At 51.5% G+C, this 24,753-nt stretch overlaps 2 protein-coding genes across 10 annotated transcripts in view; one reads left to right on the top strand and one right to left on the bottom strand.

Annotated features, from left to right (window-relative positions):
• HIP1R (huntingtin interacting protein 1 related) overlaps positions 1 to 12,605 on the top strand; it is a 29,633-nt gene extending 17,028 nt beyond the window's left edge. For 4 of the 9 annotated variants that reach the window (XM_053587928.1, XM_053587927.1, XM_053587922.1 and 1 more), the window contains 24 exons: positions 730 to 787; positions 876 to 951; positions 1,059 to 1,199; positions 1,318 to 1,379; positions 1,586 to 1,658; positions 1,768 to 1,951; positions 2,033 to 2,121; positions 2,206 to 2,322; positions 2,403 to 2,504; positions 2,793 to 2,987; positions 4,469 to 4,616; positions 4,747 to 4,833; positions 5,215 to 5,322; positions 5,456 to 5,592; positions 5,711 to 5,821; positions 6,022 to 6,080; positions 6,311 to 6,341; positions 6,421 to 6,483; positions 6,690 to 6,790; positions 6,921 to 7,026; positions 7,132 to 7,255; positions 7,339 to 7,400; positions 7,487 to 7,747; positions 7,842 to 8,838. In XM_053587928.1, the coding sequence (XP_053443903.1) occupies positions 730 to 787; positions 876 to 951; positions 1,059 to 1,199; positions 1,318 to 1,379; positions 1,586 to 1,658; positions 1,768 to 1,951; positions 2,033 to 2,121; positions 2,206 to 2,322; positions 2,403 to 2,504; positions 2,793 to 2,987; positions 4,469 to 4,616; positions 4,747 to 4,833; positions 5,215 to 5,322; positions 5,456 to 5,592; positions 5,711 to 5,821; positions 6,022 to 6,080; positions 6,311 to 6,341; positions 6,421 to 6,483; positions 6,690 to 6,790; positions 6,921 to 7,026; positions 7,132 to 7,255; positions 7,339 to 7,400; positions 7,487 to 7,747; positions 7,842 to 7,889 (2,543 nt within the window). In that variant the 3' untranslated portion in view covers positions 7,890 to 8,838. Of the gene's footprint in view, positions 1 to 729; positions 788 to 875; positions 952 to 1,058; positions 1,200 to 1,317; positions 1,380 to 1,585; positions 1,659 to 1,767; positions 1,952 to 2,032; positions 2,122 to 2,205; positions 2,323 to 2,402; positions 2,505 to 2,792; positions 2,988 to 4,468; positions 4,617 to 4,746; positions 4,834 to 5,214; positions 5,323 to 5,455; positions 5,593 to 5,710; positions 5,822 to 6,021; positions 6,081 to 6,310; positions 6,342 to 6,420; positions 6,484 to 6,689; positions 6,791 to 6,920; positions 7,027 to 7,131; positions 7,256 to 7,338; positions 7,401 to 7,486; positions 7,748 to 7,838; positions 8,839 to 11,292; positions 11,443 to 11,493 lie in introns of those variants that run through there. The other 5 variants (XR_008379503.1, XR_008379502.1, XM_053587923.1 and 2 more) reach the window with 5 other exon arrangements.
• A 246-nt stretch (positions 12,606 to 12,851) lies between these two features.
• VPS37B (VPS37B subunit of ESCRT-I) overlaps positions 12,852 to 24,753 on the bottom strand; it is a 33,798-nt gene continuing 21,896 nt past the window's right edge. The window contains exons 2-4 of the mRNA XM_053587945.1: positions 15,549 to 15,720; positions 14,929 to 15,011; positions 12,852 to 14,061 (exon numbers count right to left, since the gene is read on the bottom strand). Coding sequence (XP_053443920.1) covers positions 13,567 to 14,061; positions 14,929 to 15,011; positions 15,549 to 15,720 — 750 coding nt within the window. The 3' untranslated portion in view covers positions 12,852 to 13,566. The remainder of the gene's footprint in view (positions 14,062 to 14,928; positions 15,012 to 15,548; positions 15,721 to 24,753) is intronic.

The following is a 24,753-nucleotide window of genomic DNA, read 5'->3' as shown; positions in this document are numbered from 1 at the left end:
CTTGGGCTTACGCGATTCTCTTGCCTCAGCCTCCCAAGCAGCTGGGACTACAGGCGCCCGCCACAACGCCCGGCTATTTTTTTTTTTTTGGTTGCAGTTTGGCCGGGGCTGGGCTTGAACCCGCCACCCTTGGCATGTGGGGCCGGCGCCCTCCCCACTGAGCCACAGGCGCCACCCATACTTTTTGATTTTAATAATCTCATTACCCAGCAACATTACCTATATTTTATGAAAACAATCACTATTTTCCAAAACGAGAGATTTAGTGAAAAGAGTGGTGTGGACTCCCTGAAACACCTAGCTTTTTAGAAGGTGGCCCCCCCTGCTCCTGAGGGTCTCCCACCAGCTGCTTGGGGGGTCAGCAAGAGCAAAAACCCTCTGAAAGGGTCCCATTCCTCAACCACCCTTTGAGGACTGCTCTCGTGGGGTACTCTGTATGTGAGCTGTGTTAGCTGAGGGCTGGTGTGCGGGCAGGTCAGGCCTGATGTGGCTGCAGTACCATTCTGTCCACTCACTGTTCTTTCTCTGACTCAGAAAATTGAAAGCTGAACCCTCCTGAGGGGTCTTGTCCCAACTTTGGGAGTGTGGCAAGACTTGTCAGATCAGCAGGGATCTCTGATCTGATGGTTTCCAGCATGTGGAGGAGCAGGGCAGGGGACGGGACCCACACACCCATGTGCAGAAAGGAGACCCATTAAACTCATGCTGTTCTCCCACCACCACCCCCAGGTCTCCCAGCAGACACCCTGCAAGGCCACAGGGACCGGTTCCACGAGCAGTTTCACAGGTACCAGCCCCAGGGAGGGCAGGGCGGAGAGGCACCGCTGAGAAGAGGCTCTGTGTCTCCTCTGACGTCCCTCCTGTGCTGCCCGCAGCCTCAGAAACTTCTTCCGCAGAGCTTCTGACATGCTCTACTTCAAGCGCCTCATCCAGATCCCCCGGCTGCCTGAGGTACCTGCGCCCCTCCCCAGGGCTGCTCCTGGTCTCCAGGTCCTGGCTGGGCCCTGCATGGGCTTCCTTGGGGGAGGTTGAGCTGTTCTCATCTGCTGCCTCTGTAGGGACCCCCCAACTTCCTACGGGCCTCAGCCCTGGCTGAGCACATCAAGCCCGTGGTAGTGATTCCTGAGGAGACCCCAGAAGATGAAGAGCCGGAGAATCTCATTGAGATCAGCACTGGGCCTCCTGCCGGGGAGCCAGCGGTGAGCCCCCTGTCTGGCTCCTCCACTTCCCCCCCAAGCTGCAGCGTGAGGCCAAGGGGGTGTCAGAGAAACTAAGCCTTCCTCTGCCTCCCTCCTTCACTGTGCTTTGCTGTGGCAGGTGGTGGCTGACCTCTTTGACCAGACGTTTGGACCCCCCAATGGGCCCTTGAAGGACGACAGGTGAGGGCCTGGGGAGCTGCATAGGCAGGGGCTGGGAACAGCCTTCCCTGAGCTGTGCTCAGGACGCTTCTGTCTGGAAAGGCCCTGAGGGTGGTGGAGGGCACAGTGAGAAGTGAGCTCCTGAGGTGCCCACATCCCAAGTGGGGGGAAAGCAGGTTTGATTTTTCTGGTTGAATGAATTTGAACCTCAAGACCTCTGTCCCTAGGGACCTCCAGATCGAGGCCTTAAAGAGGGAGGTGGAGATGCTTCGTGGGGAGCTGGAAAAGATCAAGCTGGAGGTGAGGGGGGCAGAGGGTGGCTGCATCACTGCAGGGCCCTGCCTGCTCCCTGTTGTTCCCCACCCCACACCTGCCTCCTGCGCGCCCCATGCCTGCCTCCCACCCCCAGGCCCAGCGCTACATCTCACAGCTGAAGGGCCAGGTCAACTCTCTGGAGGCTGAGCTGGAGGAGCAGCGGAAGCAGAAGCAGAAGGCCCTGGTAGACAATGAGCAGCTCCGCCACGAGCTGGCCCAGCTGCGGACCGTTCAGCAGGAAGGCGAGCGGAGCCACAGCCTGCGAGAGGAGGCCGAGAGTGCGTGTCCCAGTGAGCGAGTGTGGGGTTGACTGTGGCCCCTGCCCGCCCTGGGCGTCATAGCTCCCCTTCTCACCTCAGGGAGGGCCAGTGCCACAGAGGCGCGCTACAGCAAGCTGAAAGAGAAGCACGGCGAGTTGGTCAGCGCACACGCGGAGCTGCTGCGGAAGGTAGCCCACCAGGGGCAGGGTGGTGGATCCCGTAGAGCCCACTGAGCCCACAGCAAAATAGGAGCCTGTCGCCTGCCCTTGCAGAATGCAGACACAGCCAAACAGCTGACAGTGACACAGCAGAGCCAGGAGGAGGTGGCACGGGTGAAGGAGCAGCTGGCCTTCCAGATGGAGCAGGTGAAGCGGGAGTCCGAGCTGAAGGTATGTTGTGTGTGTGCACACGTGCGTCTTTGCACATGGACCCCAGCCCCCTGCCCCAGTGACACACTGTCCTATCCTAGCTGGAGGAGCAGAGTGACCAGCTGGAGAAGGTCAAGAGGGAGCTGGAGGCCAAGTCTGGGGAGCTGGCCCGCATGCAGGTGTCCCTGAGACGCATGGAGCAGGTGCTGCAAGGGGCAGGGGAGCGTCCTGGAAGCAGGCTGGGACAATCAGGTCCTTCTCCCTGTGAATGGGCCACACCTACCTGCCACTAAGGTCAGGGGGCCCTTGTGGTGCCAAGGTACAGCCCTGACCCAGACCCACAGGCAGGCTACACAGGAGATAGGACCTAGCCCTAGCCCTCTGGAAGTTCCATTTCTAATGAGGCATAATCATTAACCTCTAAAGAATGGTTTGGAAGTAAGGGGGCTGGCTGACCTGGGGACCCCTGCTTATCCAACACCTGTCCACAGAGTGGATCTGAGCTGAGCTCACAGCTGGAGGTGCTGAGCACAGAGAAGGACACACTGAGTGGGGCGGTGCGGCAGCGGGAGGCCGACCTGCTGGCGGCCCAGAGCCTGGTGCAAGAGAAAGAGGCAGCGCTGAGCCAGGAGCAGCAGCACAGCTCCCGGGAGAGGAGCGAGTTGCAAGGGCGGCTGGCAGAGAAGGTACGGCTCCAGCATCTCTCATGCTGCTAGAATGTTCTCAGCATTCAGAAAAGAAACTCCTGACCCAGGAATCTGTTAATCCCATGCTCCCACCTTCCCGGCCCCTGGCAGCCACCAGTCTTTCTATCTCTTTGGATTTGCCTGTTACAGAAATTTCATGTAAATAGAATCACACAGCATGTGGCCTTTTGTGACTTCCTTCACTTAGCATTGTGTTCTCCAGGTTCATCCGTTGTGTAGCATATGTCATTCCTTCTTGTTTCTGGCCAAATAACGTTTCATTCTGTGGGTAGATTACATTTTGTTTATCTGCTCATCAGTTGATGGACATTTGGGTTTCCACTTTTCAGCTGTTGTGAAGAATGCTTCTGTGAACGTTTGTATGCAAGTTTCTGTGTGAACAAAGGCTTTCATTTCTCTTTGAGTATACACCTAACATGTGTGGAACCCAGTGGAACTATAGGTTTAACGTTCTGAGGAACTAGCTGGGCACAGTAGCTCATGCCTATAATCCCAGCACTTGAGGAGACCACGGTGGGTGGATTCCCTGAGCTCAGGAGTTCAAGACCAGCCTGAGTAAGAGTGAGACCCCGTCTCTACTAAAAATAGAAAAACTAGCCAGGCATGATAGCAGGTGCCTATGGTCTCAGCTACCTGAGCCCAAGAGTTTTAGGTTGCTGTGAGCTATGATGACACCATGACCCAGGGGACAGAGTGAGACTCCATCTCAATACAAACAAATATTTTGAGGAACTGTCAGAATCTTTGCCAAAGTAGCTACACCATTTTATGTTCTGCCAACAATGCATAAGATTTCCAATTTCTCTATATCCTTGTTAACATTTATTATTGTCAGCCCTTATTTTAGCCAGCCTAGTGAGTCTGAAGAGGTTTCTCTTATGGTTCTGATTAGCATTTCCCTGATGGCTAATTGGCTAATGATGTGCATCCTTGCACATCACATTCTCACTGGCCATATGTATCTTTTTTTTTTTTTTTGAGACAGTCTCATTACGTCGCCCTCAGTAGAGTGCTGTGGCATCATAGCTCACAGCAACCTTGAACTCCTGGGCTTAAGCAGCGATTCTCTTGCCTCAGCCTCCCAGGTAGCTGGGACTACAGGTGCCTGCCACAGTGCCCAGCTATTTTTTGTTGCAGTTGTCGTTGTTTAGCTGGCCCGGGCGGGTTTCAAATCCACAAGTCTTGGTGTATGTGGCCGGCACCATAACACTGTGCTACACTCACCAAGCCATCTTTAGAGAGATGTCTATTCAGATTATGGTTTTTATTTTATCTATTTTTTATTGCTTAGCTATTCATCCCCCTCTTGAAAGGGAACAGCTCAAGCTTTGGGGAGATAGAGTGAGGCCTCTCTTTGGAAATCTCTGCTCCCCTCCCGTTGAGGGCAGCCACTCCACAGTCAGGGTCTCAGCTGGGCCCAATGGCCTCACCCTCTGAGCTGCCTGTCTCCCTCCCACCAGGAGTCACAGGAGCAGAGGCTGCGACAGAAGCTGCTGGATGAGCAGTTTGCGGTGCTCAGGGGTGCTGCTGCTGAGGCCGAGGCCATCCTGCAGGATGCTGTGAGCAAGCTGGATGACCCCCTGCACCTGCGCTGCACCAGCTCTCCGGGTATATACTCAGGGCCACTGCCCTTCCGGCCCTACCCTCAAAGGTTACTTGTCTGCACCCATGTACCCCTTCTTCCATCCCAACACTGAGAAGCGGGCAACAGGGTCATCAGGTCCTCTTGTGCTTACAGACTACCTGGTGAGCAGAGCCCAGGCAGCCTTGGACTCCGTGAGTGCCCTGGAAGAGGGCCATACCCAGTACCTCACCTGTTTGGCAGGTGAGTGCAGGGGCCGGGCAAGGGCCAACTGGCTGGATCCTGAGTCCAGGGTCCTACATCTAGCAGGCATGGCTGTCTTCTGCCTTTTGAGGTTTCTCTTCAGAAAGCTAAGCAGAGGCCCCACCCAGGAACCCAGCCCTGCCCTTCTCTGCAGGGGGTGGGGCACCAAGAGGCCTGGGGCCACACAGACCTAATTTGGTTCTCCACTTGGTTCCTATTCCTTGGGGCAGCATGACCTTGAACAGCAGCTTCCCACCAAGCCATCTTTTCCCCATCCTGATCTTGGGCTTGCTGGGAAGATGAGACAGAGAGGGCAGCCTGCTGGTAATGATGGCTCTGTGTTAGCATTTCACTGTTGTTTTCCCACCTACACCTGCACAGATGCCTCCGCCCTGGTGGCAGCCCTGACCCGCTTTTCCCACCTGGCTGCGGATACCATCATCAATGGCAGTGCCACCTCCCACCTGGCACCCACTGACCCTGCTGATCGTAAGTGGGTCCTGGGGCAGCAGGGTCAGCTACCTCCCTGGCTTGTCTCCCATGGGAATCTTCATAGCAGCCTGGGAAGGGGGGACCTGCAGACCTGTCCCCTGGCATCACATGGGGCTCTCTCCCTGCATAGGCCTGATGGATACCTGCAGGGAGTGTGGGGCCCGGGCACTGGAGCTCATGAGGCAGCTGCAGGACCAGCAGGCTGTGCAGCGGGCACAGCCCGGCCTGGTGCGGAGCCCACTGCAGGGCATCCTCCGGCTGGGCCAGGTGAGGCACAGGATAGATGGGGTCTGGCCTGACAGGTGCTGGTGTGTGGAATCTGCAACTGTGCCCTGTGGGCTTAGTGGGATCGAGCCCACCCAAGTCTGACTCCTGTCTTCCCCAGGAGCTGAAACCTAAGAGCCTAGATGTGAGGCAGGAGGAACTGGGGGCCATGGTTGACAAGGAGATGGCAGCTACATCTGCAGCTATTGAAGATGCCGTGCGTAGGATCGAGGTGAGGATAGTTTGGGGACTCCTCAGCCGTACAGAGCCTTAGGGGCTGCAGGCAGGGCACAGGTGGTGTTTTCCAGGTCAGAATTGGGAGGGTTGGAGGTGGCCCTAGCTTTCCTGCCCTGAGCCCCAGGACTATGGGGTCAGAGGGTGAGGATCCTTCCCACATTGCTGTCCCCCACTCACAGCTGTCATTGTTTGTAGGATATGATGAACCAGGCCCGCCACGCCAGCTCGGGGGTGAAGCTGGAGGTGAATGAGAGGTGAGCCCCCTTCTGTTTCCCAGGCCTGGAATGGGCATGGTTCCCCACAGCCTTCCCAGGTCCAGGGGTTCTGTCCCCTGACTGCATAGCATGCCAAAGAGGAAGGCCCAGGAGCTAGCGGACATGCCAGCCTCACCTGTGGGGGCACTACTGTGGCCAGGCCCTAGTGTGTGATGTTAAGTGGGCCGAGCCACAGAGGACCAGCTGCGCTTTCCCGTTCCATTCCACAGGATCCTCAACTCCTGCACCGACCTGATGAAGGTAAGAGGGTGACTGTGGCCCCAGGGCAGCTTTGCCTGGGGGTGCTGCTCGAGAGTCAAATATGTCTTGGTCTTGGCAGGCGATCCGGCTGCTGGTGATGACGTCTACCAGCCTGCAGAAGGAGATCGTGGAGAGCGGCAGGGTGAGCTGTGCGGGCCATGGTCTGACAGTGACTCCCCTGGCAGACTACATAGCAGAGCCTGCGAGGTCTTACATGTAGTGATCAGACACCCCTGTCCCAAGGATGTGCACCGAGGCCCTGGTGAGGGGAGAAGGGCCCACAGGGATCCTTTTCCACCTGTGAAGTCCTTGACTGGCCCATCCGGCCCTGTCTTCTGTCACCACTAGGGGGCGGCCACACAGCAGGAATTTTATGCCAAGAACTCGCGCTGGACCGAAGGCCTCATATCAGCCTCCAAGGCTGTGGGCTGGGGAGCCACGCAGCTGGTGTATGTCACACCGGGTGGGGATGGGCAGGGGTCTGCTTACTGTGCAGTTGGGAGTGGGAGTGGGGAGCATGGGGGCAGCCCCACCATCCGCGGGCTCAGAGACCCTGCCCCAACCCACCTTGTCTCCCAGAGAGTCAGCTGACAGGGTGGTGCTGCACATGGGCAAGTATGAAGAGCTCATTGTCTGTTCCCACGAGATCGCAGCCAGTACTGCCCAGTTGGTGGCGGCTTCCAAGGTAAGGCTGTGTGCTGGCATTTGTAGACCTGGTCCATACTTGGCCCAAGGTCCCTAACTGCTGGCTGCTGCTGCCACCCTGGGCGCACCCTGACAATCTCCCCAGGTGAAGGCCAACAAGCATAGCACCCACCTGAGCCGCCTGCAGGAGTGTTCCCGCACTGTCAACGAGAGGGCTGCCAGCGTGGTGGCCTCTACCAAGTCAGGCCAGGAGCAGATTGAGGACAGAGGCGAGTACCTGGGTGTCTGAGGACAGCAGCCTGCTCCCAGGCTTGCAGGAAGGGTGCCCACTTACCTTGTCCTCTGGCCACAGACACTATGGACTTCTCTGGCCTGTCCCTCATCAAGCTAAAGAAGCAGGAGATGGAGACTCAGGTAGGTAGCTGGTCACTGAGCCCCGGTCAGTGGAGGATCCTCCCTGGGGAGGCCAGGCCTTGCTAATGGAGCCATTTGGGCTGCAGGTGCGTGTCCTAGAGCTGGAGACAACACTGGAGGCTGAGCGCAAGCGGCTCGGGGAACTACGAAAGCGGCATTATGCGCTGGCAGGAGTGGGGACAATGCCCGGTGAGGAGGAGCCTGGCAAGCCCAGCGCTGCCCCTCGAAATGCTACCACCAAGAAGCCGCCCCTGGCCCAGAAGCCCAGCGTGGTCCCCAGACAGGAACACCAGGTACCAGGCATCAGTGTTGGGCTGGGGGGCGATGCCCCCACCATGGGCAGCGTGGTGAGCAGGAAGGCAATGCTCAAGTGGTAGGTGGGCTTGGGCGGTCTCATTCCCTTGGCCATGTTTACTGAACTTTCACCTTTGACCCCAGCAGCTCAACACAAAGGATGGCATCTACCCAGCTCAACTCGTGAACTACTAGGTCCCTTAGGGGTCTGGCGGGGCAGCTGGTGGACACGTCTGGGACTCCTGTGGCCAAGGGGCCTTGCCCCTGCACCTGGTGCCTGAGCTCCCAGCCCAGGTCAGTGTCCTCAATGCCCTTTTCTGGGCCTGGGCTGTATGGATGGTTCTTCAGGATGTGAATCTATTCACCTACAGAAGGAGCTTGGGAGAGCAGCCAGGACCCAGGAGGTCTGAGCCACAACTCTTCAGGAAATATATGGAACATTTTTAATATTCCGCGTTAGAGCTTTTCTTCTAAGTTTATAGTCAGCCCACTGGGAAACAGGGCTACTTGAGTGGTCCCTGCCTTCTGGACACACTGTCTGTGGCCTGTTTAGTGCACTGATTCCACGAGGCCCTCAGGCCTTAGTAGATGAGTCTCTGGGGTGGTTTGTAGGGTGCTTCTCCCTGGGCCACCGTAGGGCATCCCTGATGCAAGTCCCTAGGACCAGATTGGAGGCTAGAGTACCTGCTATCTGGGGAGCAAGGCAGGGAGGCAGGTGGATGGATATCCCTGTAGGCAGCTGGCCCAGGTGCTGCCTTGAATCTGCAGCCACCCCATTTCCTATTTTCCATTTCCCTGATCTGGCTGGCTCTGCCCTGGTCCATCCCATCGCCCATCTTGGGGGGCTGTTTCCACCCCTGGGTCCTTTAGCTCAGCCAGAGCAGCCAAGAAATCAGGGTGATCTGTGGCTGGGGAGGTTTAGCCCAGCTTTGTCTGCCACTGACAGATTTGAAGGAATGTGTCCTGAGCCCAAGGAGAGTGGCTGCAGGGGTGGGGCCTGGGCTGAGAGGGCAGAGCCAAGACTAGGCTAGATAAGCGCCCTGCCTCCGGCAGCCCTTCTCACCGTCTGCCCTGTGCCCTTGTGTTAAGTATTCCGTTGGCAATAAAATGCACTTTGACTGTTGTCACCAATGCTTCAGAATGAGGAGTGTGCCTGGCTCTTCACTTCTCTAGGGGTACGTGTTGCTTCCTTCATCAGGCCCTGATCAGGTACTGGGTAGGGGACTCTGTAGTCTCGGTAGGTAATGCAAGAGCATTTGGGACCACGGAGAACCTCACCGAGATGCTGCTGGTTCTGCCAAGTGCCCACCTCTGTCTCTGGGCAATTTATAGGCCATGGGGCCCTCTTTTTATGCAGGCAGCTGAAAGTTAGCCACTATCCCCAGGCCATCTCTATTCCCCAAGACTAGACCCCATGGCCTCCCTGGGCTCCCCTCGGGTTGTTAACAATTTCTAAGCTTCCCAGGGAACCTGACTCCAGCTGGTCTGGACTTAACCACTGCGGCCACACACAGCATACAGGTCCCTGAATGGCACTAGCCAAGCAAGCACCCATTCACCCAGGACATGTGGCAGAGGGAAGACTCAGGCAGGGTTGTCTGGTCCCCAGGTCACCAGCATTGACAGTGCAGTTCAGAGGAGAAAAGTCACCTTGGCTCCAGAGCAGCCGGCTCCTGCTGTGTGGCTAGCCTGCCCCTGCCTGAGTTTGTGCCTGCACACCCAGGTGCTTGTGTACATGTGATCCTGTGTGTGAAAGTCCTTCACAAACTAGTGCCTAAGGCAGGCCTGCCAAAATGGAACCCATGTCTGGTTCCTGTTCATAAGGCAAAACAGCCTCAGAGAACACTTTATAGCAAATAATTCTCTACTAAATCTAAACCAGCAAAAATTGGCAGGAACCTGAATTGGTAGTAAGTCTTCAGTGGCGGCTTGACTTCAGATGTTGTGGGGTAGAAAGTAGTCTCATGTGGCCTTGGCAGCCCGCCTACTCCTCGCTCTTGGATTGGTCTCTGCCTCTTCCAGGTCCTTTTGGTGAGCAGAGGGCTCATGGAAGACAGGATCTATTTTATTTGAGACAAAGTCTTTGTTGCCATTGCATCATAGCTCATGGCAACTTCAAATTCTTGGGCTCAAGCTTGGCACCCATAGCACAGTGGTTATGGCGCTGGCCACACGCACCGAGGCTGGTGGGTTCAAACCCAACCCGGGCCAGCTAAACAACAATGGCAACTGCAACAAAAAAAATAGCCAGGTGTTGTGGCGGGCGCCTGTAGTCCCAGCTACTTGGGAGGCTGAGGCAAGAGAATCGCTTAAACCCAAGAGTTAGAGGTTGCTATGAGCTGTGACTTCACAGCACTCTAGTAAGGGTGACAAAGTGTCTCAAAAAAGAAAAAAATTATTGGGCTCAAGTGAGCCTCTTGGCTCAGTCTCCTGAGTAGCTGGCACCCGGCTTTTAGAAACTGGGTTTTGTTCTTGCTCAGGCTGGTCTTGAACTCTTGAGCTCAAGCAATCCACCAGCCTTGGCTTCCCAGAGTGCTAGGATTACAGGCATGATCCTGCTGTGCAGCTTCAGGTAGTAAGTCTTACTTCATAGCCTGCCCAATGCCCAAGGTTTCCACCTGCACTCCCAGGTGTGGCAGGTTCTAACACGGAGTTGAGGAACCACAAGACTCAAATGTGCAGTCCGGCAGCCTCATTGGAAGTGGATGGCAAATTTAGCTTTAAGCTTCCTAGCAGCCACTAAGAAAAAAATAGGAAATGTACTTTTATAAAAAAGCATTTCTCGGGCGGCGCCTGTGGTTCAAGGAGTAGGGCGCCGGTCCCATATGCCGGAGGTAGTGGGTTCAAACACAGCCCCGGCCAAAAATAAAAAAAAAATAAATAAATCGTTTAAAAAAAAAGCATTTCTCTTTGGGCGGCACCTGTGGCTCAACAAAGTAGGGCACCAGCCCCATATGCTGCAGGTGATGAGTTCAAACCCAGCCCTGGCCAAAAATTGCAAAAAAAAAAAAACAAAAAAACAAAACTCTCTTCCTCACAAAAGCACTTTTTGCTGCACATCTTCATGAGACAATGTGCCAAGAATGCACCCTATTTAGACACGATAGCACTGGGTGGGCTTGCACCTAGCTCAGTGTTCTGAGTCCCTTGCAAGGGTATCATGACCCAGATAAATAGCTCAACCAGAGGGGCAGACACGGTAACACAGGCATGGTACTCTGCACAGAAGGCAGAGCTGGCCAAGGCCCTTCTCCCAGCCTTGACAAGGAAGCAGCACCCCACTGGGCCTTCATGTAGGCAGGGGCCACTGTTGTCCCCTTGAAATACCTGCCAGGAAGTACCCAAAGATGTCAGGATCGCAGAAATTTTCCTATTTGAAACACACACGGACTGTCCTAACTAGATTTCCTTCAGTTGTGTTGCACACAGTGGTGACCCATATACAGAGGCCAGGGACAGCCTGAGCCCTAAGGTCATCCTCAGTCCCTTGCTCTGGCATAGCAGTTTCCATCCTGAAGAGACATTTTCTTTATACACAGGATGATTTGCTTCTTTCTGCCCATAACTTGTGTTTATGAGATTCTCTCCCTCCTGTTAGTATATCAGAGACTCTGGACAGAACCTTGGAAGGCTTTTCACTTCAAGAACAGAGCCCACCACTCCACCCCCCGCCCCCATCACCTTCCCTGCTGGAACTTTGATCACTGACTGTTAGAACCAAACACATCATGAATATCCACAACCCCAGGTAAATAAGTGTACAGGACTGTTATTAACAAGTCTCTTATTTATTTAAAAGGGTCCTACAGCTTTACAACCACATTGCCAGATAATGGCCCTGGACAGCAACAGCAGGCCCAGTCTGGCAGCCCTCACGATATCAACCAAGCTTGTGTCTCACCGAGGCCCCTGCTGGGCTGCAAATGTCCCCAACAGCAGGCTGGCAGCAGAGGTATTGGAGGTGGGTGGCACCACCTGCTTGAGTCACAGAACATGGAAACCCCACCTGATTGGTGTGGCAGTGAATCATCCTTTACAGCTCCATTTTCTTTTAAGAACAATTACAATACAGTAGAGTTCAAGTCCAGAAGCAGGAGTATACAGTAACTGAGGACAAAAGTTGGTGGCCTTGTCTATGGGCCACTGGAACAAACCCTTTTTCAGCTCTGCCTTGATTCTGTCACTGTGATGGCAGCCAGCTGACAGTTGGTCAGAGGTCAGGCCCTGGCTGCCAGAGAGTTGACAGACAAGGACTAGGCCAGAAGTTCCATCAATGAGCACACAGGCCTTGTCAATAGGTGCGTGGTGTTGCTTTCCCCCAGCTGGAGACCTGGGAGTCAGTACATGTGGCACAGAGATGAGATCCCAAAGGGAACAGAAGGGGCGATGCAGGTGGCCAGAACATACCCTCCACCTCGATCCTGCAGGTGAGCTTTCTCCAAACCCTTCTGCTGCCCTGACACCTAGAGCACCACTTGGCCCTGGCGCAGCCACAGGCTAACCAGAGGCAGGAAATATTGGCTAAGAGAATCCTGGTTCAAGGTGGCCAGACTTTTCTTTCACCTGTAGTGAAACAATGAACTTGAACAAGCCCTTCTGAGAATGCTGAGCGCCAGGGGCTCTGCCCAGCCCCTTGCAGGTTTCTGAGTCCTGGCACCTGGTGAAGCTAAGGCACAGCAGGGCACCCGCAGGTGTGACCATGTACTGCCTGCATGAAAGGAATTTGCATTCACTTCATCTGCATTTCTATTTGCTCAAAACAATATTTGTTTTTTATAAAATTTCCCTGAATGGTCTTCGGAGTGTCAAAGTTTTCTTTCCCAATATAAAACAAAATTACACAGGTAGTAAAAATATTGGGGGAGTTTTTCTTCATAGAAACCCTTGGGGAGGGTGGCGCCTGTGGCTCAGTGAGTAGGGCGCTGGCCCCATATACCGAGGGTGATGGGTTCAAGCCCAGCCCCAGCCAAACTGCAACAAAAAAATAGCCGGGTGTTGTGGCGGGCGCCTGTAGTCCCAGCTGCTCCGGAGGCTGAGGCGAGAGAATCGCGTAAGCCCAAGAGCTGGAGGTTGCTGTGAGCCGTGTGACGCCACGGCACTCTACCCGAGGGCGGTACAGTGAGACTCTGTCTCTACAAAAAAAAAAAAAAAAGAAACCCTTGGGGATTGGCTCTAGGCAGGAGGAGAAGTGGGGGGCTGACGATAGTTTGCTGTGCAAAGTCCAGGCCCCAAGGTTTCCTCAAGCCTGGGCTGCAGCTCTCCCAGCCTCTGAACGTGGCAACGGGCCAAGTGCAAACTTTGCTTGTGGCTTTGAGGCATGAAAGGCAGCAGCCAGGTAGGGAAGGGGGGGTGACTGTGATGACCCACCCCAAACAGATTCCAGAACACAATGTAGCTGCACATCGTGGCCCAGCCACAGGCCAATGCTGACCACCCCTTACCAGGGATGCAGCAGCCAGTGGGCCAAGACACACAGAACTATCCTTTGGAAATAAAACAGACATCACTAACCATACTTTTTAAATAAAGCTGCAATGGGAGGACCATAATTCTAAATGGGAATGAGAGAGGCTTTGTTTCTTCCTGGGTGCATAAGTCCATCAACAACCCAACGCTCAGAAATCATACTGAGAACATAAACCAACACGACACAGGAGTGCTGGGCTGTGACCTGGCACAGACAACTGCCTCAGTGTATAAAACCTGAGCTTCTACCTCTACTTACTCATGGACCTACAGTTCTAAAAATCAGACAGACAAGCTGGCCCAGGGCACAGAGCCCTCAGCACAGCAGCCGGACCTCACAGCCCCGTGTGCAGAACATGGCATGGCAGGCGGAGGACATATCCCAGGAAGCCCGGGGCGTCGGCACTCACTGAAGGATGAAACCTGGCTGGTGCGGAGGCAGCCGGGGTGGGGGTCTCTGGGGCAAAGCTGGCGGAAACGGTGACACAAACTGTGCAGAGAATCCTTGCTGGGGTGGGAGACCCACTCGGGGGGGCAGGGGTGGGCACTGTAATCCTGGGTAGGGCATGGCCTGTCCTGAGCCCATGGCAGTGGTAAACGGGGTGGCTAAGCGTCCTGCAAGCACCGGGGGTGGTGGCGGAGGAATGCGCCGAGGCACAACTGAGGGAGGCCCACTGGCTTCTGGGACAGGGTAGGGCAGTGCGGCAGCGGCAGACACTGGCTCGGGCACCCTGGGTGGCAACAGAGCTGGGGCTTGTGGGAGTCTCTGCCCCTTCAGCACCATCTCCTGGAGCTTCTCAATTTTCACTCTTCGCATGTGGGCCAGTTTCCGTTTGCTCTGATAGACATCAATGAAGGAGTCTAGAGGAAGCTCTCCATCCAGAAACTTCTCAGCCATGTTCTGAAAGAGGCAGGAAAAGCCTGGTTGTAAGAGCAGTCTAGCTCCCTTCACAGTCCAGGGCACAGAGGGAGGCAACACTCTAGCTTCCTCCCAACACCCCCTTTCCTGATAACTACCCCAAGGGCCCACACTTTGCCACCCATTCCAGATTCTGGAGATCATGGGTTCAGGATGACAGCAGGACCCACTGGGAAGAGAGGGAGGCAATCCTGCTAGACAGCCCACCCTTCTGACCGCCAGCATGGACAAGCAGCAGGTGTGGGGGAGTGACCTTCAACGCAGGCTCCCTTAGCAGCCGTGACCTCTTGGGCCCCCTGGTCCTTTCTCATTAAGCCAGCTACAGGCCAACCCCTCCTTGCTTCCACCTGGCAGACTTGCTCCCATGGGTCAGTAGAACAGAACCTTGCCTGTGTACATCAGGGCCCCCCAAGGACTGATGGTTAATCAGATCAATACAGCCTGATATTGGCAACACTCTGCCAGCCCCGACTTGCTATCATTGGGCAGCATTTGACCTTGACTCATTTCCTTATCACCTATGAGGTTTGAGGAGACTCAAGTACTCAGCTGGCCCTACAGATGACTCAGCACAGCAGATAGTAAGTAACTGCCACTGGCACTCATGGAGCTGGTGCTGAATCAGTGCCACGTACACGTGCCCTGCTACTCCCTGGATCCCAGCCTGGCACTTTTCCCAGTCTACAGGCCAGGCTGCCCGCTCACATGCACATCTGGGGGGATGCCACCACCTAGCCATGGAGGCGTGGTGCTCATTGGCCCTAGAGGAAGTAGGTGCACTGACTGCCCAAAGTCACTCAAGACCCAGGAAGCCATGCCCTGGGGCACTCTGAAGTTAACTGGATTTACCTCTGTGTCTTCCTCAATCTTGGCCCCTTCTGCTTGAAGAAGTGCTAACAGGGTCTCCAAGGAAGCGCTGCTAGACTGTTTATCTGGAAGAACCAAGAGACATGATGCTCTGAGTGGCATCCAGAGAAAACCCCTGCTGATGACACCCGCCTGGATACTTTCTTGTTTCTATCAGAGAAAGTCTTTTCAACTAGAATGGCAACAGGACAGTCACTCCTACCAAAAGCTGAAAGTAAAGGCCTTAGCACCTTTTCCATAATATTCTAATATTTCTCTCTTGGTAGGGCAACAGCTTGAAAATATAACACTCCCTCAACTCTGTCTCGAAAGATCACTTTTTAAAAATTACCTTGGGTGGCACCTGTGGCTCAGTAAGTAGGACACCGGCCCCATATACTGAGGGTGGCAGGTTCAAGCCTGGCCCCAGCCAAACTGCAACAAAAAAATAGCCAGGCATTGTGGTGGGCGCCTGTAGTCCCAGCTACTAGGGTGGCTGAGGCAAGAGAATCACCTAAGCCCAAGAACTGGAGGCTGCTGTGAGCTGTGACGCCACGGCACTCTACCCAGGGTGACAAAGTGAGACTCTGTCTCTAAAAAAAAAAGAAATAAATAAAAGTTACCTAATTTGGTCTTCTTTATCTGATAGGCTTCAAAGAGAACCTGGAGCTCCTGGTACTTCTGGGTCAAGTGTGCTTTCAGAGTGTCCAGCCGGGGCTGGTACAAAAGGTTTCCTTCTGCCAGGCTACGGTTGCTGGCAAGTGTCATTTCTTTGTTAAGCTGAATATTCTGCGTCTGCAAGAAAGGAGCACGCAGGATAACGAGAACCCAAAGTATATCAATTTACAGACAGGTTCCTGGAGATCCCCACGCCTACTGAGGAACCTGCCATATCTGCTGCCATCTCACTGGTCTCTAGGTTAGTACTGCATTCCAGGCAGATGCCACCAGCCTAGATTCAGGCCCCTCTTGTTTCTCCTTTGGACAGTGTTCTCTATTCATAAAGAGCAAGGCTGATTTCCTTTCATACGTGTCTCCAGGATGGGCTTTGCCCTGTGACTCCATGTTAAGATTGCACTTCAGTGGCCATGCTGTGACTTGAATTCCTTACTGCTTCTGCCATTGTGCCTATACAAGTAAACAGCCACAAAGATTTACGGCTAAATTTTTCCAAAACAGTTTCTGGTGGTCCAGAGGAAGTTAAAGAACCACTTTTACCGGAAGGGGGCCAGTTAGCATGATGTCAATTCAGGTTTCATAATCAGGCTTAAGAGATCCAACCAGCAAGCCTGAAAGACTGAGAATAAATTACGTCTATAGTCACCCTGGTCCTTCCGTCCCTCCTGTGTCCCTCCGTCCCTCCTGTGTCCCTCCGGTGCCTACCACCAGCTCCCAGGCTTCCCAATTCCTGGCTGTTAGCCCATTAGCAGAGCCAAACCAGAGCTGGGTAAGGAGGGGGGTAGTTATTTTGCCCAAAGGGGTTTCACTCTGACCTTTCAAGCAATGACAGGCTACCTGGCAGGCAGAGAAGCCACCTGCCTAGACCTTAGGAGTGAAAAGGGGAAATAGGTGGTCTACGAGTAAGAGGTAATGTCCCTGTCACTCCTAACAAAGCTCAGCTAAAGTATGTTTAAAGAAAAAAGCAAACACACATCCATATTCCAGTTCCCTTCTCCCTTCCTCGTGACCGGCTTCCTCCACCACAGCTGCCACCTCACTCTCCGCACATGATTCCTCACCCAGGGTGACCGTGTTTTTCAATAAGTGGCTCCTACTTCAGCCCCACCCCAGCCATCTCATTTTCCCCTTGTATTTTCTACTGCCCCACCCAGCCTATTTTTGCTGTGACTTCCTTCCTCATGGTTCGGTATAGATTCCCGGCGGCTGCCCCCCATCCGTCATGCCTATTTATTGCTCTTGCACAATTCCCAGTACACTTGTGCACACACCACACAAATACCATGAAGAGACCAAAGCCAGAGAACAAAGACAAAAGCTTTTGGATCAATGCCTCACTCAGAAGCCCCCTCACCAGCAGGCACTATTCAGCAGACACGTAATCTGTACACCCCAGGCAGTGACAGCTGGGCCCAAGGGCCATCAAGATTAGGGTTGGTTTAAAATGGAAAGGATTTAAATTACAAAGGAAAATTAAACCTCTTGCTCAACACTATAAAATAAAAGCTAGGAATGTCCCCAAAATTAGGGCAACAGAAATGCTTCATCTCCCAGCTTCCCTTAGCAAGCAAGGATAATTCTGGGGCTGGAAAGACCAAGTCTCACCTGGGTCCCTGGTAAGCAGGTGGGGTACCCACCCACAGCATAATCCGCATGCCCCCCCCCCCCCAAGAGTCTTTCCTTCCATTGTTAAGTCACTTGAAAGAACAAACAAAAAAAAAAAAGCATCATACAGCCACTCTGGAAACAGTTTAGCCCATTCTTCCAAAACTAACTTGTAACTACCATATGACCCATAAATTGTGCTCCTAGACACTTATGCCAGAGAAATTCAAATCAGATTCACACAAAAACCTGCAGGTGAATGTTCAGAGCAACATTTGTTTATGACAATCCAAAAAAAAAAATTTTTTTTTTTTTTTTGAGACAGAGTCTCACTATGTCGCCCTGGATAGAGTACTGTGGTATCACAGCTCATAGCAACCTCCAACTCTTGGACTTAAGCAAGCCTCCCAGGTAGCTGGGACTACAGGTGCCCACCACAATGCCTGGCTATTTTTTTGTTGCAGTTGTCATTGTTGTTTAGCTGGCTGGGGCCAGGTTCGAACCCGCCAGCCTCGGTGCATGGGCTAGCACCATAACCACTGTGCTATGGATGCCAAGTTGACAATCAAAATCTTGACAAAGTCTTCCAGTGAGTGAGTGGTCAACATGCCATGATATATCTGCACCATGGAATACTGCTCAACAATGAAAAAGGAACAAACTATTGATGGGCACAGGAAGTTGGATAAAGTTCCAGGGAATGATACTAAGTGAAAAAAGCCAATTCTAAGGGGCCAAAAACTTCATGATTCTATATATACATTCCTGAACTAACACTCACAAAAATAGAGAACAGATCAGAGCAGTGTGAGGGCTCCCAATAAGGAAGGAAATGTCCCAAAGTTCTGCGTCCTGACAGTCTCTGCCAACATCCTGGGAGTGAGTGTGTATTACAATCTCACCAAAGGTCACCACTGTGGTGAACTGGATGAAAGCGACAACGGATCTTTCTGTTTTTGTTTTTTTGTTGTTGTCTTTGTTGCTTTTTATAGCCGAGGTCTCCCTAGTTCTCCCAGACTGGTCTTGAACTCCTGGCCTCAAGCAATTCTCCGACCTCAGCCTCCTGAGTGCTACAGCTACAGGCACAAACCACCATGTCTGGCTATTATGTCTTACAATTGCACATGGATCTACAATTATCTAAGAGTAAAGTTTAATCATAAATAAATAAACCAACTGCTGCTGAGATCTTTTTTCCCTGCTAGTCTCATCTGATGGATATTGGGCATGTTCAAGGCCATAATCAGGATCAGGCTCCTTCTCCCAGATCCAGCGCTGTGTGCCTGCCTGTCACTCTAACCTCAATCAATTTTTTGTTCAATAAACATTTACTGAGCAACCATATACTAGGCGTTAAGTCAGGCACAGAGGATTCTGAGGAACGGGCATGCATCCTGTCAAGAGTCAGCATAAATAGAACTGAAGTGACCTGGTCTCCCTCAGCCTTCCTGGTCAGTTCTGAGAACACAGCCCTCAGGCTTGTCCCCACAGAGGCCTCCCTGACAGTCCTTACTAAACCAGCAATTACTCTCTGTGACAGCACCCATTTCTGTTGGGGTATTAACTGCCACCAGAGAGGGGTAAATCTGTGTGCTTGCTTCCTGTCTTCCCATTGGAATACAAACCGCATACTTGTACTGGCATGCCAAGCACCTCATCACACACTTTATACTCAGGAAAGATCAGCTTAAGGAATTTCAGAATCCCCCCCAAAATCCAAAAAGCCAGAAATCACTCAAAGCCAAGTCTGGCAAATAAGTAATAAAATAGAAAGTTTTTAAAAAGGGAGCCATGTTTGTCAAACAACAAGTGCCTCAAACCCTTTACAACCTGGATGGGCTCCTTAATAAAAACCACTAGAGACTGAACCTGGGAGGAGACCTCACACTGGTTCTTAAGAGTAATTCTGGGGGCGGTGCCTGTGGCTCAGTCAGTAAGGCGCCAGCCCCATATACCGAGGGTGGTGGGTTCAAACCCGGCCTTGGCCAAACTGCAACCAAAAAATAGCCGGGCGTTGTGGCGGGCGCCTGTAGTCCCAGCTACTCGGGAGGCTGAGGCAAGAGAATCGCTTAAGCCCAGGAGTTGGAGGTTGCTGTGACTGTGTGAGGCCACGGCACTCTACCGAGGGCCATAAAGTGAGACTCTGTCTCTACAAAAAAAAAAAAAAGAGTAATTCTGGGCTTGGCACCTATAACTCATGGTTAAGGCGATGGTCACATACACCGATGCTGGAACCCAGCCCGGGCCTGCTAAACAACGACAACTGCAACAAAAAAATTGTCAGGCATTGTGTCGGGCGCCTGTAGTCCCGGCTACTTGGGAGGCTGAGGCAAGAGAATCGCTTAAGCTCAAGAGTTGTGCTGTGAGCTGTGATGCCACAGCACTCTACCGAGGGTGACAAAGAAAAAATCTGTCTCTTAAAAAAAAAGAGTAATTCTGAAAGCAGAATGTCCCCTAAAGTCCTAAGCAAAGGCAGCACAGTAAGTGCAGCTCTCCCACGGTGAAAACTAGAAAGGCAGCCAACACTGAATTAAGCACAGAAGTTCTAGCACACTGTTCATCATTAGTTTACAGCTGTGATTCTCATCAGCAGCTGTACATCAGACTCACCTGTGGGCAGGAGAAGCTGTTAAAAATCCCAGTTCCCAGCTCGGTGTCTGTGGCTCAAGCGGCTAAGGCGCCAGCCACATACACCTGAGCTGGTAGGTTTGAATCCAGCCTGAGCTCGCCAAACAACAATGATGGCTGCAATCAAAACACAGCTGGGCATTGGGGCAGGCACCTGTAGTCCCAGCTACTTGGGAGGCGGAGGCAGGAGAATCACTTGAGCCTAGGAATTGGAGGTTGCTGTGAGCTGTGATGCCATAGCACTCTACCCAGGGTGACAGCTTGAGGCTCTGTCTCAAAAAAAAAAAAAAAATCCCAGTTCCCAGACTAACCCCAAATTCCAAATTCCATCAGTCAAACTCTCTAGGAGGCAGCCCAGGCTGAAAACTGCTTCAGCATCACTATAATGTATCTACAAGGGAAAAAAAAAAATCTTATTTCCATAGAGTATTAGTCAAGTGAAAATCACTCATCCTATATAATAGAAAGTCCTAAAAGAGTGGAACATGGGAAGCCCAGACTTTAATGAAAAATTCATTTGTATAACACGCATAAAGTCAAAGCCAACAGCCAGCAAAAGGGACCAAATAAACTCCAATTGATGAGTGCTACACTAGCTGTAATTTTTTATATTATTTGGGTATTCAGAACAGAAATATCGGTAAATTCTAAGTGGCCGCCACCAAAAGCACGCCCACAGCCCCTCTAGAACAATGGCAGCAGAGACAATATCAGGATGTGTGTGAAGGTAGGAGCCTGACCCTCTTCTGATACTCAGAACTGCCCCAGGACACACCTTTGATGCTGTATTCCATGTAAAAAGACTTTTCTCTCTAATATTCCCTTCTGTAGTTCCACCTGAAAAAAATGGGGAGGAAACACCCATTCTTGTTCATTTGCAAAGCAAAGGCAAGCTGGCCCAACAGGACTGGGAGCCCCTCCCACAAGCCACTTAGCAAGGACCAGGTGGCAGCCACTCTGGGTGACAAGCAGCCAACTCTCTATGTCCTCCCCAGGCTGAACCCAGTCTCAGTGTCTGTGACCAAATGTGTAGTCCATCTGAGAATGCTTAGAGAAGAATTTTAGGAACCATCAGACTAAAAAAACCTAAAGTCCTTGTTGGTAGGCTCCAACAAATACCTGAAATTGAAAATAGCGCTTGACTTTTCTCATGATCCTTTTTCTTAACCATAGAGAAGTCTTTTCAGGAAATAATCTCTCTGTGGTAAAGAAACATTTTTATAGCTGTACTCAGTTTCACTTCAGTTTCCTTTTCTTCTCATAATCAAAGGAAAATGAGATGCCTGATAACAGCATTTGTAGTGGATCCCATTTGTAAAAGGTGACTTCTGTCCATCTAGCACAGAGCCGTATGGAGGAATGTTCCCCAAAGTCAACAGCAGCAAACCCCTGAAATGGTGAGATTTTTAAATAAGTTTTAATTATCATAGTGTTTGATTCCTTATAACAAGCACAGAATCAACTGCCTTTGTTTAAAAAAAAAAGAGAGAGGGGGCAGCGCCTGTGGCTCAGTCGGTAAGGCGCCGGCCCCATATACCGAAGGTGGTGGGTTCAAACCCGGCCCCGGCAAAACTGCAACCAAAAAAATAGCCGGGCGTTGTGGCGGGCGCCTGTGGTCCCAGCTACTCGGGAGGCTGAGGCAAGAGAATCACTTAAGCCCAGGAGTTGGAGGTTGCTGTGAGCTGTGTGAGGCCACGGCACTCTACCGAGGGCCATAAAGTGAGACTCTGTCTCTACAAAAAAAAAAAAAAAAGAGAGAGAAGGAATTTTTTTTTTTTTGGAGACAGTGTCCCGCTCAGTTGCCCTGGGGTAGAGTGCACAGTAACCTCAAACTCTTGGGCTCAAGTTATTCTCTTGCCTCAGCCTCCTGAGTAGCAGGAACTACAGGCACCGGCCACAACACCCAGTTATTTTTTAGAGACGGAGTCTTGCTCTGGCTCAGGCTGGTCTTGAACTCCTGAGATCAAGCAATCTACCCGCCTTGGCGTTCCACAGTGCTAGGATTACAGGCGTGAGCCAAGAGAAGGAATTTTATACATAATTGTCTAGGCAGAAATGTGGTAATCCCTTTACCTCTCAGGGTGCTTACATTAATATATGTATGCAGTTCTCTCAGAGTGCACAATCTATCTCGTGTGCATATCATTATTTCTTTTTTTTTGAGACAGAGCCTCAAGCTGTCACCCTGGGTAGAGTGCCATAGCATCACAGCTCACAGCAACCTCCAACTCCTGGGCTCAAGCTATTCTTCTGCCTCAGCCTCCCAAGTAGCTGGGCCTACAGGCGCCCACCACAACGCCCGGCTATTTTTTGGTTGCAGCTGTCATTGTTTGGCAGGCCCTGCCAGCTCAGGTGTTATGTGGCTGGCAACTTAGCCATTTGAGCCACAGGTGCCGAGCCATATCATTATTTCTTTATCTTAGTTGGGGGAGTGTGGTAGAAAATAAGGTCAGTAAGGAAAAAAAGGACATAAACTCCCCTCTGCACATGCAATAGTTACAAATGAGAAGCACACAGAACTGGGACAGGGACAGGGGACCGACTGAAGCCCTGCTGGCCAGCGCTGGGCAAGGGTTTAGGTTTCCAGCGGATGCTTTCCCAAAAATGTGAAGTTCTGATTCAAGCTGACCAGAGTCTGGCGCCTTCATCTATAATTATAATTGTGCTTTCCTAAACACTAAGGCAGTCAAATCTGTTCACATTTCGAAGCTAAATCTTTTATACGTGTTAACTAGCAAAAACTAAGCTCTGTAAAATACTTTCAAGAAGTTTATTCTGAGCCAGTAAGAATGACCATGACCCAAAGAACACACTTTCAAGAGGTCCTGAGAAACTGCATCCAAGAAAGGGTCAGTTTAGTTTTATATATTTTAAGGAGTCAGGAATTACAGGTACAATCGTAAGTCAATACGTGGAAGGTATACACTGGTTTGGCCCAAAAAGGCAGGACATCTTGAAATGGGGGCTTATGGGTTATAAGCAAGTTTAAAGAGTCTTTAATTCATAATTGGTTAAAAAAAATAAAGTTTTGCCAGGCATAGTGGCTCACACCTGTAACCTAGCACTTGGGAGGCCAAGGAGGGTGGACTGCCTGAGCTCACAGGTTCGAGATCAGCCTGAGCCAGATCAAAACCTCATCTCTAAAAATAGCCAGGCATTGTGGCGAGTGCCTGTAGTCTCAGCTACTTGGGAGGGTGAAGCAAGAGAATCACTTGTCCAAGAGTTTGAGGTTGCTATGAGCTATGATGCCACAACACTCTACCAAGGGTGACAAAGTGAGACTGTTTCAAAAAATAATAATAATTAATAATTTTTAAAAAGTTGGCTTGACGCCTGTGGCTCAAGCAACTAAGGCGCCAGCCACATACACCTGAGCTGGCGGGTTCAAATCCAGCCCCAGCCCACCAAACAACAATGACGGCTGCAACCAAAAACTAGCTGGGCGTTGTGGCAGGCGCCTTGTAGTCCCAGCTACTTGGGAGGCTGAGGCAGGAGAATCACTTGAGCCCAGGAGTTGGAGGTTGCTGTGAGCTGTGATGCCACAGAACTCTACCAAGAAGACAGCTTGAGGCTCTGTCTCAAAAAAAAAAAAAGTTTTGTCTAAAAGCTCAGAATTGGTAGAATTAAAAAAAATAAAAGTCTTGCTCTGTTACTCTAGGTAGAATGCAGTGGCATCATGATAGCTCATTGTAGCCTCAAATTCCTGGGCTCAAGTGATCCTCCTGCCTTAGCCTCTCCAATAGTTGGGACTACAAGCAGGTGCTACAATGCCCAGCTAATTTTTTCTACTTTTGGTAGAGACAGGATCTCACTGCTGCTCAGGCTGGTCTCATGATCTCAAGTGATTCTCCCTGCTCAGCCTCCGGAAGAGTGTTAGGACTGCAGGCAACCCACTCCCCAGAAAGGAATGTGTTAATCATAGATAAGCCACAGTACTAGTTCATTCAAAGCGGAACTGTTAAGCAAACTGACCTGCAGCTGTGACTTAATCTTTGCCTTTCAGTCAGATCTTAGGTCCTGTTTGTAATTCATTACCTCATTGCCACAAAGAGTCCCATCATCTCATCAGACTTATAACCTCTATTTTAACATTAACATTGGTCAGCTGTAGTGTCTAAACTCTTAAAAGGGGAGGAGTTAAACTCTTAAAAGGATATAGGGGGGTGTGTCTGACCTCCCTTCCCTCCATGGCCAGGAACTCAGTTGTTTTTTTTTTTTTGTAGAGACAGAGTTTCACTTTATTGCTCTCGGTAGAGTGCTATGGCCTCACACAGCTCACAGCAACCTCCAACTCCTGGGCTTAAGCGATTCTCTTGCCTCAGCCTCCCGAGTAGCTGGGACTACAGGCGCCCGCCACAACGCCCGGCTATTTTTTGGTTGCAGTTTGGCCGGGGCTGGGTTTGAACCTGCCACCCTCGGTATATGGGGCCGGCGCCTTACTGACTGAGCCACAGGCGCCGCCCAGGAACTCAGTTTTAAGGTTTTTCTGGGATACTCTTGGCCAAGAAAGGCCCATTCAGTCAGGAGGGGGTTTAGAATTTTATCTTTGCTTCACACATGGAAAGATACTCATAGCAGTCCCTTATTCCCCTTCACACTATAATATAATCCTTATCACAAAAAAAGTAAATGACGTTACTGACTTATGTTAGCAAATGTAAACAAATTAATGAAAACTCATAACAGTATTATAAGTCCTTCAATGAAATCCAGTGAGTACTTGGAATTTGGGTTGGGTTATTTAAGGTAAAAACAGAGGTATACCCTTTCACCTGCCACCATTCTCAGAAGGCCTAGTATTTACCCAAAGTTAACAATCACATTTTATTTAACAAGCAAATATTTTGTTAAACAACAAGCAGAAGGTCCAAGTCTGACAGATAAAATGCTCTTTCCTGGGACTTTGCTCACACTGGC

Source organism: Nycticebus coucang, chromosome 4 (genome assembly GCF_027406575.1).
Source record: "Nycticebus coucang isolate mNycCou1 chromosome 4, mNycCou1.pri, whole genome shotgun sequence".
NCBI classification, from domain to species: Eukaryota; Metazoa; Chordata; class Mammalia; order Primates; family Lorisidae; genus Nycticebus; species Nycticebus coucang.
Note: the sequence above shows the minus strand (reverse complement) of the source record. Positions and strands in the feature narration are given on the sequence as shown.